This window comes from Trachypithecus francoisi, unplaced genomic scaffold (assembly GCF_009764315.1).
Source record: "Trachypithecus francoisi isolate TF-2019V2 unplaced genomic scaffold, Tfra_2.0 Lachesis_group13, whole genome shotgun sequence".
Classification (NCBI taxonomy): Eukaryota; Metazoa; Chordata; class Mammalia; order Primates; family Cercopithecidae; genus Trachypithecus; species Trachypithecus francoisi.
The window spans coordinates 26,596,244-26,611,734 of NW_022681458.1; the positions used below are offsets into that span (position 1 = coordinate 26,596,244).

Consider the following 15,491-nt stretch of genomic DNA (forward strand, 5'->3'; position numbering starts at 1 on the left):
GTATGGATTGAATACAATCCTGTGGGCCCAGAGCTTAGCACTGGGCCTGGCTCAGAGCCAGCACTCAATAATTATAGATTATCATTAGCATAGTATATGGATCTGGGGTCAGGAAAAGAATTTTACTATCGCTTACCCTCTCACTGCTGGCTTATTTGAGCCTCCTCTCGGATCCCCAAGTCAGCAATGCCTTGCATTATGAAAAATGAAAATGTGTGCAGGCAAATGCAAAGGCTAATGCTTCATTCTAATTGAATACAGCTCTAATGACACATGTACTTTCTAGATGATAGAAGTAACCAAGAAGTAGTCATTAAATAATGAAGGTAGGGAGAAGGGAGAAATGTGGGAAGGAAAATATACCACAAACAATGTTTGCTGGTTAACACACTTTATATTTAACAAAATAATTTTTTAATAATATATTCTTTTACACATGAAATATTGTTGCTAGAATCCCCTTTTTACAGTTTAGTGTTCAGGTTTTTTTTTTTTTTTTCTCACTAGTTTTCAGGCACACCATTTTTCAAAGATTTTAGAAACTGAATCGTTTTTAATAGGCATCAGCTGACAAACAAGATGTTGATCCCTTATTTTAACATAGCTATCATTAAAGCCGAGAACCAAAGGTGGAGGAGAAATAGGAGTACAGAGGTGACAGTGTGGCTGCAAACAAAGACTTCACAAGAAACAAACAACAGATGAGACCAGAGCTCTCTTGTTCAGAGTCTGGAAAGACTTTCTCAATGACTTGGGTAGAAGGAAGTTGTAAATGTTTATCAGTTTATGAGAAATTGTCACAGTATAGGTTCATCTCTCCCTAAAGGGGGAAAAATGTCAGTGCTACAAAATCTTAAAGGAAACAGCTTGTAGTGAAACTTTGAGAAAAAGAAAATCCAACAACAACAAAACCGACAATAAAAATCTCTCTCTCTAGCTGGTTATCAGAGACCACAGAACAGCCTGCTTTCTGCAAACTCTCTGAAGAGAGATCCTTAATGGATGGCCCATTCCATCCTAATAAATTCTTGCTGTGACTCTCACTGTGCCAATACTTTGATGCAAAATTTCTGCACTTCAACTTCCCAGTTGCACTCTTTCTGTTTTCTAAAAAAGGACATAGTAACTCCTTAATAATAGATAAGGTACTATGCTGCATGGCTCTATTAATGATATTTTCTGAGTTTCAAACCTTATTCCTGTCATTTATTATTATTATTTCTTTCCAAGAGTGTGGATTTTTGAAGTTGGCTACAGGCAACCTCAGGGCAAAGAAAGCTCCATAATACATCTCTGTCTAGACACAAGCTGAAGTGTGGAATGCCTTTACTTTTGAGTGCAGACATAAATCATGCAGCATTGCTCATGAATGATTCATGACTGTCTATATGATGTATCCATAGTGGCAACTGAAAGGCACCAACCTTGCTGCAAATTGGTGTTCTAAGGGAAGGTGGCTTGATGTTCTTCCTCAGGATGGTGCCGGCATGGCTATTTGTATCATAACACAAGCACAGTGTGCATAAAAATGTCAGGTCCAACTCGTCGGCACATTAATTTTGGAAATGACAACTCTTTCTTGATGACAGGAGATGCTTCCACGGAGGGGAGGCTGACAATTTTAAATGAAAAACCAGTTGACAAGACTGAAAAAGTATGTTTCCTGAGGGTGGGCCTATAGCATTAGAAGCCTCACTCTCTATGGAGAAGACTGAGCCCTTCGGAATGCTGACTGTGTATGTTCCAAAGGGATCAGAAGCTCACAAAAGCCACACGTGCTGCTAGAGCTTGCCTAGTGTGTTCCCTGGCAGAAACCACTATATACCGACTATTCTAGGCCACTGGTTCTCAACCAGGTGAAATTATGCCCCTCACTCCCACTCCTTAAGGACATTAGGCAATGTCTGGAGACATTTGGTTGTCCCCCACCGCTGGGATGTTGCTACTGGCACCTAGTGGATAGAAGCCAGAGATGCTGCTAAACATCCTAAAAACACATAGGACAGCCCCCACCAACAGATAATGATCTGGCCCCAAATGTCAATCCTACTAAGATTGAGACGCCTTGCTCTAGAATATGGCACTCCACAGGAGCTATGGCAAAGCCCAGGTTGGGGGAGCAGAAAAAGAAAGAACATTGATAATAAAGACAACCTTAATGTCTCTTCAAGGACCCTATCAGATCTGTGCCAGGGTTTTTAGGACAGGAGCATGGAATAAGCGACTAACTATGCCATGTGGTTTCAGAATTGTTAATTTTGCACTTGAATTGAGGTGGCATCAGATACCCTGTGTATTTTTTCTGTTACTATACTAGCAGCATTACCAGGGCAACCTGGAGACTCTTCAAAGGTTCATTTTAATTTTTCAGTATCTAATATATACATTTTAAAAAATGTTCAACAAATGGAATTGTATTGTGCAAGACTCACTCTACCCTAATCTTTAATTTTAATCAGCACTTGAGGTGGAAAGAGTGTCCTGAATCTGTGTTTCAGACGTAGGGCTGAGTGGTTGTTACTACAACATGGCAAATACAGTCCTGAACTACAAAAACTGCCAGTGTGTACTACTGACTTTTAGCCAAATCTGAACTCAAAAGCCAGAGATGTTCAGAAGGATTTGGATTCACAGTGGGGTTTCTCACCCTGGTTCTGGTATTTATATTGCCCGATGACAGAGTGAGTTTAGAGTGTGTTTAGTTACAAACCAAACTCAAATTTCACATCATGAAAAAGTCTGATGATTAATGCTACAATTTTAAAGATCTGTCTCTCTTTGGATTCTTTAGTTAAGCTCATGGTGTTCTTTACATAATAGATTTTGATTGGCAGTTTCAAGGTTTTCCATGTGAAATGTGTGGTTTGTAAGAATTGTGAGCCCCCACGTAATGGACAAAGTACTTGTTCCCAACCCTGTCCAGCAATAGGTCCGTCTATGTGCCCACCCCCCTTTCCTTAGTCTACAGGGCATGATTCACCCTAGGGGAGCAATTGACTGGATGCTTTTGTGTCTCCCAGCTCGGGAAAGATCTTTCCCCTGACATTCCTTCACCAAACCGTTTTTGACACAACTCAAAACTTTACTGTGCAGTCAAATCTAGCCCCTTAGACTCTACAAGTGAAAAGAAAAAAGTACTACAGGAGAACAATGCCATGTACGATGTACAGAAGAGTAAAAATGAAGTAAACCAGGGGACAGTGAGCTGGTAGGTCAGAGGCATCACCAGGGAAGGAGCCTGTGCAAGGCTATTTCTTTCTTTTTGTTCCAGAAATCCGTTCATCAAGTCACCATCAAGCATTGGTAAATACAAAAGCGATTTAGATAGCTATATACTATATATATTTTATATAGCAAGAGAGAAAGAGAGAAATTTCCTCTTAGTAAAATATTCACTTTTGTCAACCCTAGAAGGTTTTGCTGGTGACCCTGTTGTAGCTGGCAGGAGTTTGTTTTGTTTTGTGTTAAACATGTGCAGTGTTGAAGCCATAGCATCCTTTCCTAAGAACTTGTCATTGGTTGGAAGTTTGTCCTACACAGTCTGCTTGCCTTGGCATTCACGTTTTGAACACTGAGCAGGCTTCCACCAGTCCCCGTTGTGACAGTGACAGATGTTACATTCGTCCACTTTCACTTCAATGCCAGCTGGAATTATTGTAGTTCCTGCAAAGCAGTTTGGACCTGGAACACACAGATACATTGATTAGTGGATTAAATCTGCAAGGCTCCCTTTCTCCCCACCATCCAAACCCAAGCCCCAAAGCCATGAATGAGTAGGTCAGACTACTGACTTATCAAGGAATTTTCTAGCCATCTCCTTGAAATTCTGCTACCTTTTGCACACAGCTCATATTTCCCGTTTATATCGTGAACTTAAAAAGAGACAATCTTCAAAAAAAATTGTATTGTCTGCTTCCAGAGTACATGCTGTTTTCTAAATTTAGGTTCTGTGGGTCAAACTCTATTTGTTTTGTCCCTGGGATGTAAAGGCTGCCAATGTATGCTCTGAAACACGAGGGAGTGCTGACATGGTCTGCCTCAGATGGTGGCACCCGTGGCCTGTCCTCTCCCTTCCTGTGGTGGGTTTCAGACAATAAACTCGCTCGTTCCCCAGTTTCAGTGCCTCCCCAGCACAGTTCCTGGAATCCCCAGCTTGTTTCTTGATAACAATGAATAATTCATGACCAGATGATTTATTCATGTCCTGAACAAGCTTTGTTAGAGGTTCATTTGATTTTTATAAATGGACTTCCTTTAATCTGCTGGCTATCTCTCTCTCTCTTTTTTTTTTTTTAAAGAATGACCCAAAATAGTGGGCTTTTGAAAGTCAGCAGGAATTTTATTTTACTTTTTGACATTCAAAAGCCTTATTTAAAATGTCCCCTGCTCATTATAGATGAATGTTTTAAAAATTCACCCATTTCAGGTTTTAAAAAATTCTTGTCTGTCTTTCCCTCCTTTCTCTTACTTTCCCCTTATTTTCTTGCATTTTTTGACCTTTCCAATGTAGGAATACCAGTGTTCAGTGTTAGTTATTACTATAGTTCCCAAATTCAAATGGAATAAAAATTGCTTCCCAAAGTGCAGTGGATTATAGTAGGGTGGTACGAATTGTTCTTTCTTTGACGCAATTTGGTATTAGGTCTCTGAAGTACACATTTGGGTAAAGAGAGAGAACATTGAGTTATGTCTACCAGTGATTTATTAACCCAGCATTACTGGCCACTCACCATAACCACTACAAAGTAATAAGGCAATGCATATCAACATAAGTGCCCTACTTTCACCTTCTTACCCCCTTGATAAGCAAGACTATCTTTAACATCAAATAAATGAAATTTGGGGCTATGTGTAGTTCCACTTCATATTTGGAGTCTTGCTTTTATAAAATTATAATTAATTATACAACATATACTTTTCAACACAAAGCTATTCAATATGTTATGGTTTTAATTGCCTATTGTCTCAGAGCTCCCAGACCTCAACAGTGCATACACTTACCGGTGGTGGAGTGCCTATGCCTTTCTTCACTCTGTAACACAAACGCTTGGCATGTGCTCAAGCATAAAGAGCCACGCAGAGCAGGAGGGAATAAGGGTCAGCTCTGACAAGTAGCTAGCAAGCAGTCAGCCTTCGCCCAGGAGGGTGCTTCTTGTTCATTTTTTGTTGTTGTTGTTTTTTGAGACGGAGTCTCACTCTGTCACCTAGGCTGGAGTGCAGTGGCACAATCTCAGCTCACTGCAACCTCCGCCTCCAGGACTCAAGCAATTCTCCTGCCTCAGCCTCCCAAGTAGCTGGGACTACAGGCATGTGCCACCACACCTGGCTAATTTTTTATATTTTTAGTAGAGGCAAGGTTTCACCATGTTGGGCAGACTGGTCTTGAATTCCTGACCTCAGGTGATCCACCTGCCTTGGCCTCCCAAAGTGCTGGAATTACTGGCGTGAGCCACCATGCCCAGCCTTGTTCTGATTCTATGATTCTAAGCCACTGGCCATCCTTACTGCTGATTATTTAAGGGCTACAATATTCCATAGGTCTTGGGATTTAAGTCATTGTTTGATAGATTGGACTGCCTTTGGGTCTACAGCTCCCTGAGAAAATTCAACACCAAACCATGAATTTGTTCTAGACCCAGAACTGAAGGAGTCTTCAGAGAACTTGGCAGAGAGGTTTCTCCAGAATGTAGCTCATTCTCCTAGGGCCCTTGTTGACAGACCTCTCTCAGCCCAACCAGTTGTAGGTCAAACAGGGTCTTGCCAGGGCTAACCTAGCTTTAGAAATCATACTAGAGTGAACTTCCACCTGTTTGCCTGGCATCAAACTGGAGGAGGCAGTGGTTCCTCTTACCACCTATCCCCTGGTAACCAAGTCTTTTTACCTCACTTGTGTACTTTTAACTTTTCCTGGTGGGGAAAAAAAAAATCTAAATAGTGGTTTTAAAAGAAGTCCCTGAACCAGGCAAGATATTTTCCAGTAAGAGTTTTCCCAACTTCTTGAGAAGATTTGGATATTTGACAGTCAGAAGAATCTTAACTGTGTGAGCATGCGTGTGTATGTGTATGTGTAGAGACATGCTACTGGCTCACAGGAGGCTGGATAATATCAGTGGCACAATAAGAGGAGACAGACAGGGAGGGATCTTTGTGAAAAGAGAGTTCTTACAAATCTCTATGCATATCCTGAAGGGATATTTGACTAGAGCTCTGGTTTTCATATCCACCCCTTTCTGCATATGCTGGTATCGAACTATGGTTAGTGTGCATTTGACTAACCTCTATACATCATTTCTTCAGAGTCGTTTAGAATTTGCTGCACTCTCAGCTCAAGAAATACTAATGACTGTATATTGATTGACAGAATGCAAAAAAGATCCTTTGCACGTGCCAGGCCTAACCAAAGACACTTCTGTAAATTATATGGTAAGCTCTCACCTCTGCCTGATAGCCAGAGGTATTTTACAGAATCAAAAATTCCTGTTTGATCTCATTAGCTCTAGTAGTACAGTGATTTTTTATTAGTACCCTTCTGAGAACCTTAGGTGTAACTACAGAAGTCTCAAGTTTGCTGTTAATAGTCTTATCTGCTTAAAAGTAATTTAGATAATTGTCAAGCAGAATGGTTGGCATTATTTAAAAACGGTTCTGGTTTTAGCCCTTCTTCCTTAATAGTGGTGACAGGAAATGCAAATTTGCTTTGAGCATATGAGAGCCCACCATGAGTTCTTTACATAGCAACTCTATCCTTCTATCTATTGTCTTCCTTGTATTTGGGGACTGCTTTCTTTTTGTCTCGGTAGATGTAAGGGAATATGTTTCTTAGAGTGAATTCAATGGCAAAGCAACGTATTTTAATGCAGAAGATTTGGAGAGACTCCAGAGGGGAACAATGAAAATGATTAAAGTGAAGGCAGGCAAATAGGACCTCTGAGAAAAGGTTAAGGGGATTGGAATTATTTAATCTAGAAAGAGAAGATGGAGGAATAACTCAATAACTCTCAAAGAATGAAGGCTTATTATGTAAAAAATGGTGACCAACTGTTCTCTCCTCCTTCTGGAGTCTAGAATAGGAGGAAATGGAGACATATTCTCAATGAATTGAACACACTTACACATCATGTAAATTCTTCAGAGGACTGAGAACTGAATGTAGTAGTTGCCAACAATGTGGTGTGGTCTTCTCTTTTAGTGATCTTTAAGAATATAGGAGGTAGGCCAGATGTGGTGGCTTACACTTGTAATCCCAGCACTTTAGGAGGCTGAGGCAGGAGGATCGCTTGAGCCCAGGAGTTTTGAGACCAGCCTGGGCAACATAGTGAGACCTTATCTCTACCAAAAACAGAAAGCCAGGAGTGGTGATATGCACCTGTTGTCCCAAATACTGGGGAGGCTGACTGGGGAGGATTGCTTGAGCCCAGGAGGTCGAGGCTGCAGTGACCTGAGGTTTTGCCAGTGCACTCCAGCCTGGGCAATAGAGGGAGCCCAGAGAGAGAGAGAGAGAGAGAGAGAGAGAGAGAGAATGAATATGAATGAAAGAGAGAATATGAATGAAAGAGAGAGAGAATGAATGAGAGAAAATATAGGTATTATCTGTTAGATATGGTTTAAGTAGTTAGATCCTTGAAGACAGGAACTGAAGGTTTGTTACTTCTTATGGTCCGGGTCTACTACTGTGTCTGACAAATATTAGGAAAGTATAAATTTGTTTAACTGAATGAAATAATATAAAGTATATATATATTGGAAGTGAACTTAATTTCTGAACTTATGAATCAGGCTTTATATGTCAAGCCTAGGGTTAGTATTAAATGTATAGGAGTATTTGGTAATGAATGAAAACACATGGTGATAATTTCTTGAACATTTACTTCAGGCCAGAAATTTGTCTCATTTAATTATTACAACAAACCACATAAAAAGGTGCATGTTCTTACCTTCAGGACACTGAACCTCACAGATAAATCTTCCTGAAATTACATGTCCAGGAAGTGGCATCAGTGGGATATGAGTTCAAATCTCTCTGAACCTCAAGATGCTTCTAATTGCCCAGGAAAAGAGGCAGGTAGCTAGGAGTGCATTACTGTATTCCTTTGCCCAGATCTTGAGCTTCTGATCAGAATTTAGAAGTCTAATTGGTTTTTGTGTTTGCATACTGAGACAAGAAATTTGATGTGGCTAGAAATAAGTGAGACTGGTTTTTCTACAGGTCTTTATCAGATTTACTGGTTTTATATTGTGTATTTTGTATAGTCTTCAGGAAACAATTTATTTTAAAATTAAAGGAAATTTCTCATAGAGAAGATGCTTGGGCAGTTAGACTTTCCTTTTGGCAGCTGTGAAGTTCTCACTGCTACCGGATGTAGACCAACCAAAAAGTGGAATGAAAGTGGCCCATAACTCAGGAGACCTGGCTCAAGTGGAGGTTCTATGATTTATCAGCTCAAGTGCTCTCTAACCCCTACAAAAATGGGAGTCAAAAATGGGAGTCTATGTGGTCTAGTCTCAGGATTCGTGTTTTTGAAAACGTGATAAAATTGGAAACGGAATTTTTTACTGGGAGTTGGAGCTAGGAGCAAAGAGGAAAAGATAGGAATAATCACACATGAAAACCTTTTTTTTTTTTTTTTTTTTTTTTTTTTATGAGACACATAAGTAATTTTCCCTGCCAGGCATGGTGGCTCACATCTGTAATCCCAGCATTTAGGGACATCAAGTTGGGTAGATTGCTTGGCTGGAGTTTGGGAGACTAGCCTGGGCAACATGGCAAAACCCCATCTCTGTGAAAAATACAAAAAATTAGCTGGGCATAGTGGTGCACCCTTGGTAGTCCCAGCTACTTGGGAGGTTGAGGCAGAAGGATCTTGAGCCCAGGAAGTTGAGGCTACAGTGAATTAAGATCGTGCTGCGGCATTCCAGTTCAGGTGACAAAGTAAGACCCTATCTCAAATAATAATAATTTTCCATATTCTGTTCTTCTCTGAGCACATATTTTGCACATCTATAAAATGAAAACTGGTTGGTAAACATTTTTCCATAGTAGGAATCATTCAAAATAAATCTTACAAGGAAGAACAATATGAGGAATATATAACAGCAGAGTTGTTCTGGTGATTTGGCTGTGGAGAATCCAGGGCTCTATCCTTTCAGTCCCTTTTTATTCCATCTTCTCACCTCAACCTCCTCAAGATAGACCATAAAGCACCTTCCAGTGTATCTAGTGATCAGAGAACTAGCATTTGAAGTGATCTTTTCCAGTTTCAATCATCCAGGATTCTACAAAACCAGCAGAAAATTGAAGGGTCTCTGTCGTATTTGTGGTATTAAGAGCTGAGCAGTTTTCTTTTTCCTGGTAAGCCCTGAAATTTCCCCATAAAAAGGTGCATAAAAACTCGATGGAAAAGGAAGTTGATAGCTACTCTGGTTACACCTCTTCCAGTCTGTGTTTACTTATGATGTTAAGCATTAAACATCACATGATTGCATTAAGGGGAGTAAACATATAGTCTGAAATAAGTACTCTAAAGGAGAGGATCACACAACTGTGGAAGGTTGTAGCCGAGAACCTGACTTAGACTACAGAAAGGCTGACTGTGTGTGGGGGTGCAGAGGAGGAGCCATTGAGTGGCTGTATAAGGCTAATGGGGTTGAAGTGATGAGTATAGCATAGCATGATGATTTCAGTGAAGTGGCCAGGAAAACAAGTTGGGACAGTTTTGTACTGGAGCTGGTGTCTCATATTGGCTTGCAAGAGCAAACAGTTAACTCTTCAGGAATCTTATAATGTCACTGACACTCTTTTGATAGCTTGAAACTGGCCATGGTGGGTGTTTTTATGTCACCCAAATCAGAAAATGCTAAAACTAGGATTTTTCCCTCTAGCCAATTGTTAGATACTTTTGGACATATCCACTAGACTGGGGGCCTTGTTGGCCATGATAAAGCATTGGGAAGTCGCTGAAGGATTTTACGTATGGGTGTGTGTGTGTGTGTGAGTGTTACCATGAAATAGAGACATTGATTTCATTAACTGCACCATGGTTGCTATATGATTGGTCCACAGAGCACTCATGGATGAAATAGACGGGAGCTGCCTTGATGGATGCAGGGCTCTTAAGATTGCAGACAAAGACTAGAGCCCTCACAGGCCCTGGAAATGCATGATGGTAACGAAAATACATTCCTTTCTCCTTTGCTTTGAGGCATTGGGAGTATCTGCTGAAATGCTGGAGTAATATCAAAGTAATGTCAGCAATTAGCACATTGGCTTGAATTAGTTTATGAGATTATCCTTTATAAAGAGTAAAGTCCTAAGGGAAAAGCCCCTAGAAAATGTGCAATTTGATCCTGGGGGAGGGAGAAGAAAAGGGCTGGAGGGTGGAGGTAATTTCTAGGAGGACAACACAGTTGGGGTCCCTTAGGAGACCAGGGTCACATGCAATAGGATTAAGATACCAGGTTGTTGGGAGAAGAGGAGGATCCTATCTATTAAGCAACAAAACCAACCCTGGATAATTTAAGCAGAAAATATACTTATTAAAGAAGTTGTAGCCAGAGAATATTCAGAATAGCCAAGACAGCCAAGCCTGAAGGCAACATAATCACCTGTTGTGAAAGGGACCCCATGGGAAGTAATCAAATCATGGGAATGGGTCTCTCCTGTGCTGTTCTTGTAATAGCAAATAAATCTCATGGGATCTCATGGTTTTGTAAAAGGGAGTTCCCCTACCCAAGCTCTCTTGCCTGCTGCCATGTAAAACGTGACTTTGCTTGTCTTTCACCTTCTGCCGTCATTGTGAGGCCTCCCCAGCCATGTGGAACTGTGAATCCATTAAACCTCTTTCCTTTATATATTACCCAGTCTCAGGTATGTCTTTATTAGCAGTGTGAGAACAGACTAATATATAATAATATAAACATTAATTCCAAACAAGACTTCTAGAAGCAGCCTTGATGCAGCAATGAATAAGAGTTTTTGCCTTCAGGGAGTTGACATTTAAATGGGGGGTAAATCAGGCAAAATGCACAAAAACAAATAAACAGGACCATTTCAAGTCACGGAGGAGATAAAAATGACACATAGTCAAGGTCCTGGATCCAGAGTGGGAAACTAATATTTATAGAACATATTCACTATATTGCTAAAAAGTGGTTATCATGATCTCATTTCACAGGTGAGGAAAGTAAAGCTCAGAGAAATTAAGGGACTTGTTAAAGGGCAGAGAACTAAACAATAAGAGGGCTTAAATTTCAGCCCTCACATTCTGTTTCCCAGGTTGAGTACTTGAGAGAATTTCTTTATATGCTGATATTTACTTCATAACCATATATTTTCCTATTCCTGACTCCCCAGTTTTCTCTTGTAGGAAGCTCATACAAAATCCAGACCTAATTGATAACATGCAATTTGGGTAACATTTTGAAGAATCTTTTCTTTTTTTCTTTCTTTTTTTTTTTTTTTGAGATGGAGTCTCGCTCTGCCACCCAGGCTGGAGTGCAGTGGCCGGGTCTCAGCTCACTGCAAGCTCCGCCTCCTGGGTTTACGCCATTCTCCTGCCTCAGCCTCCCAAGCAACTGGGACTACAGGCGCCTGCCACGTCGCCCGGCTAGTTTTTTTTTTTGTATTTTTTAGTAGAGACGGGGTTTCATCATGTTAGCCAGGATGGTCTCGATCTCCTGACCTCGTGATCCGCCCGTCTCGGCCTCCCAAAGTGCTGGGATTACAGGCTTGAGCCACCGCACCCGGCCTTGAAGAATCTTTTCAAGAGCTTTTTATACATGGCCTTATTTTCTCCTCAGAGTATTATTTTTTCTGTTTTACAGGTGGGACAATAAAACATAGAAATGTCAAGTGACTTTCTCAAAGTCACACAGTCAGTAAGTGCCTGGGGTGGGATACAGCACCAGTTTTTTTTCTGTGCTCCATCCCAGAAGTCTATCTTTTTGTGAGTTAGAACTACTTTTCATTTCCTCCAAGTTTTGATAGCACCTGGGATGATGCTGCTGTAGTAGAGGTAAAAGGCTACGATGTTTTAATTCTATCTCTCTGTGTGTGTGTGTGTGTGTGTGTGTGTGTGGATAAAGGGGTGAATGGATGATAGGAAGGGAAAGTCCGGCTACAAAATTCCCATGTGGGGCAGAGAAAAAGCGTCTCGAGTAGCTCTATTCAACCTCTTCTCAAAACTGCAAAGCAGGATTTTCTCCTGTGAAGCACATATGGCCAGGAAGGCAATGTGGTTCTAGTGATTATCTCGGAAGGCAGCCAGGTTGGTACAGAGATCTGATCTTTCAGTACTAGATACCCTGCTCTGTTGTTTGTCGATCCAGATCCTTTTTAAAACTGAGACTCCTGCTTCCCAGAGACTAGGAAAGCCAGGCTGGTCAGGACCCCTTTCTTGATCTTTTATGATTTTAAGTTAGTATAGTGTCCCTGAAAATTCTCCTTGGAAACAACTTCATATTGCCTAATTCTCCTTTTTGGAGTATAGCAATTTTTGGCCTTGATTTGAAAATTTATTATTGACACGTAGTGTCTTCTAGAAATTGGTTGTAAATGATCTTTCTGCTGCATAAATGAGGCAGGTTCCTATTGTGTAAAGCCATAAACATCCTATATTTATTTGGCAGAGCATCTAAATCATTGTTTCAGCAAATAGTAGGATTGCAGGCTTTAGTCTGTGGTTAAATTGAGTTGGATTATGCCCTTTCTCTTCACTGATTTAATTCTTCTCTGCTTCGTGCGGTCTGATAGATGCTATTGTGCTCTGACAAATCAAATAGGATATCTGATCAGGTGTATCCATTTTCAACTATTAAAATATTAGAAAAAAATGTTTCTAAAAACCAGTCATTAGAGCTGATTGCAGTTAAAATTGTACTAAGTGCCTTAAACCTTCTAGTATAATGCTCCGATGCCCTTTTGGTGCCTGGGAAGAGAGCAGTGATGAGATTGCAATTGCTGGAGGGAGCTTCCAGAGCAAAGAATAGAGGGCCTCTACCTGCTTTTAGTCACTCATCCCTATGTTACTTCCAAACCCTTTTTATTAGACCTAAAACAAAAAGCTTCCTTAGATTAAGGTGGCAAGATTCAGGAAATACTGTTTTCTCTAAGGCTGCCTTAAAGGTGCCTGTTAATCATTTTATTTGAAAATTCAATATTGCTGAACTCCCACACAAATTTCAGTCTGAGAGCTCCAGAGAGTTTTCTGGCCCTTAAGTATATAAGATTTATAGCCTGGTGTTCCAATTAAGTAAAATGCAAGGGCTGGAGTGAAGAGAAGAGGAAGGACGCGGTCAAGCTACACAATAGAAGTAAAGGTTGGCTGCTCTTCTTCTAATTTCAGGAAAATTCGCAGGCTCTGAGAACCTGGCATAGTTTGGGTCCTACGTTTGCCAGCTGTAGCTGTCTAGTCTCACCTTCAGGAGGATGTTTGTGGTCAGAAAATGGTTTGATTTGCTGTGGTCTACAACATTTAATCTGCTTAGTTTTTCTTTTTGAATGATGGAATAATCTCTCAGCCAAACTTTCCAAGCTGAAACAAGACTAATCCCACCTTGTTAGATCTTTTAATGATTTTCAAATCATTGTCCTATTTCTTCTTGGCAATCCTAAAAGTAGGTTGTGTCATTACTGTAACACCCATTTTACAGCTGGGAACACTGTGGTTCAAAGAGATAGGAGTAAAGAGATACAATTAGGACCCTGGAGCCAGGCTGTCCACGTTTCAGTTCTGCTCCTACCATTTACTGGCTGCATGAACCCAATGTCAGCAGCCAAAAAGTGGGAATAATAATAAAGTGATAAGAGAACCTACTTTACAGTTTCCTTCCTTTTTGAAGGAACAAATGAATTCACATATGTAAAGCACTTAGAATAGTTCTTGTCACATAGCAAGGCACAAAAAATGTTAAGTTGTTGCTATTATGATTCTACTTATTGTTACTACCTGAGTTACAGTCTGTACTACTTTATGGAATCCAGGTCCTTTGATTTCTAATGTTTATTAAACATTTTTTTAAAGACGTCAGTGAAGAAATGAATCTTCTTCATGTCACCAATAGCTTTTGCAAAGTGAGAGGGCATATAGCAGTGAAATCTTTTCTATGTGGATTTTCTTCAGGCTGTGTACAAGAAGCAGGACGAATGAAAACGTCTGAATAGATAGCACATTATTAGGTAGGGTCAGGGGAGGTACATTGGTCTGTTTCAGTTGTTGACTGAGGAGGGAGTCATTAGGAAAATGAAAATGGTTTGCTGTGATTGCTAATGGAAGTGCTGTCATTGGTTGAAAATAAAGGGCCCAGATATGATGGGAGAAAGTCTAAGTTAAGGGATAACAATATCGCAAGAACGGAAAACCAAACACCGCATGTTCTCACTCATAGGTGGGAATTGAACAATGAGATCACTTGGACACAGGAAGGGGAACATCACACATCGGGGCCTACTGTGGGAGGGGCGAGGAGGGAGGGATAGCATTAGGAGACATACCTAATGTAAATGGCGAGTTAATGGGTGCAGCACACCAACATGGCACATGTATACATATGTAACAAACCTGCACATTGTGCACATGTACCCTAGAACTTAAAGTATAATAAAAACAAAACAAAGAGGTTGCAAGCTAAATAAAAGAGTAGGCAAAGATATTTATCTAAATATCTATCTTTCCATCTATTTATGTAGAGTGATTTTGCAGGTTTTTTCCTCAGTGCTAAAAAAACTGAGATAAAATGTGAACGCCTGCCAGTCACAGAAATATTGAATTATGGTACCCTTCTCCACGGACTCTTCTGCAGTCATTACAAAGAATGAAGTACAACTTCCTGCTGACTTGCAGGGATTTCCATGAGTTATTGTTGAATAAGAAAGTGATTATGCAGATAAATGGGTATAATAGGATCCTATTTTAGTAAAACAAATGTAGACAAACTTTGGTGCATATTTGTATAGGATTATATGATGATGGAGGGAAAATAAAGAAGCATAAATACAATGTTGGTAACACTGACTGTCTTGCTAGGGAAAGGGGCTACTGATGAGGGAGATGTGTAGGATAAAGGGGCAGGATAAAAGGCAAGTTAAAAACTGCACCAAAATAGGGCATCATGACATATATTTGGTTCTGTGCATAAAAATAAATTCTGATATTGGCATGCATTTTTAAATCAAAGCATACATTTAATGTTGTAGTGCTTCCTTTCTTTCCTTACAATCTATTATTAAAATGATAATGTATTTGACAACCAGGCACATCTTAGAAGGGGAAATGTGATGAAAGGCACAGGAAAGGGCAGGCCAAACAGAGGCTTCAATACTCCCCGTTTCTTTGACAATAAATTTCTAGTGCTGTGCTGCCTATTCAGTAGCCACTACCATGCGTGGCTATGGAGAATTTGAAATGTGGCCTAAGCTGAGATGTGCTGGGAATATAAAAAATAGACATCAATTTTTGTACCAGTACCATGCTGTTTTGGTTACTGTAGCCTTGTAG

General features: G+C 40.3%; 1 protein-coding gene across 3 annotated transcripts in view; it reads right to left on the bottom strand.

The window, feature by feature from the left end:
• Nucleotides 1-374: 374 nt before the first annotated feature.
• Nucleotides 375-15,491, bottom strand: part of VWC2L (von Willebrand factor C domain containing 2 like) — a 171,861-nt gene continuing 156,744 nt past the window's right edge. For all 3 annotated transcript variants that reach the window (XR_004441588.1, XM_033230387.1, XM_033230385.1), the window contains one exon: nt 375-3,681. Coding sequence is in view for 2 of the 3 variants with exons in the window: in XM_033230385.1 (XP_033086276.1) it covers nt 3,533-3,681 (149 nt within the window). In the remaining variant the exon portion in view is untranslated. The remainder of the gene's footprint in view (nt 3,682-15,491) is intronic.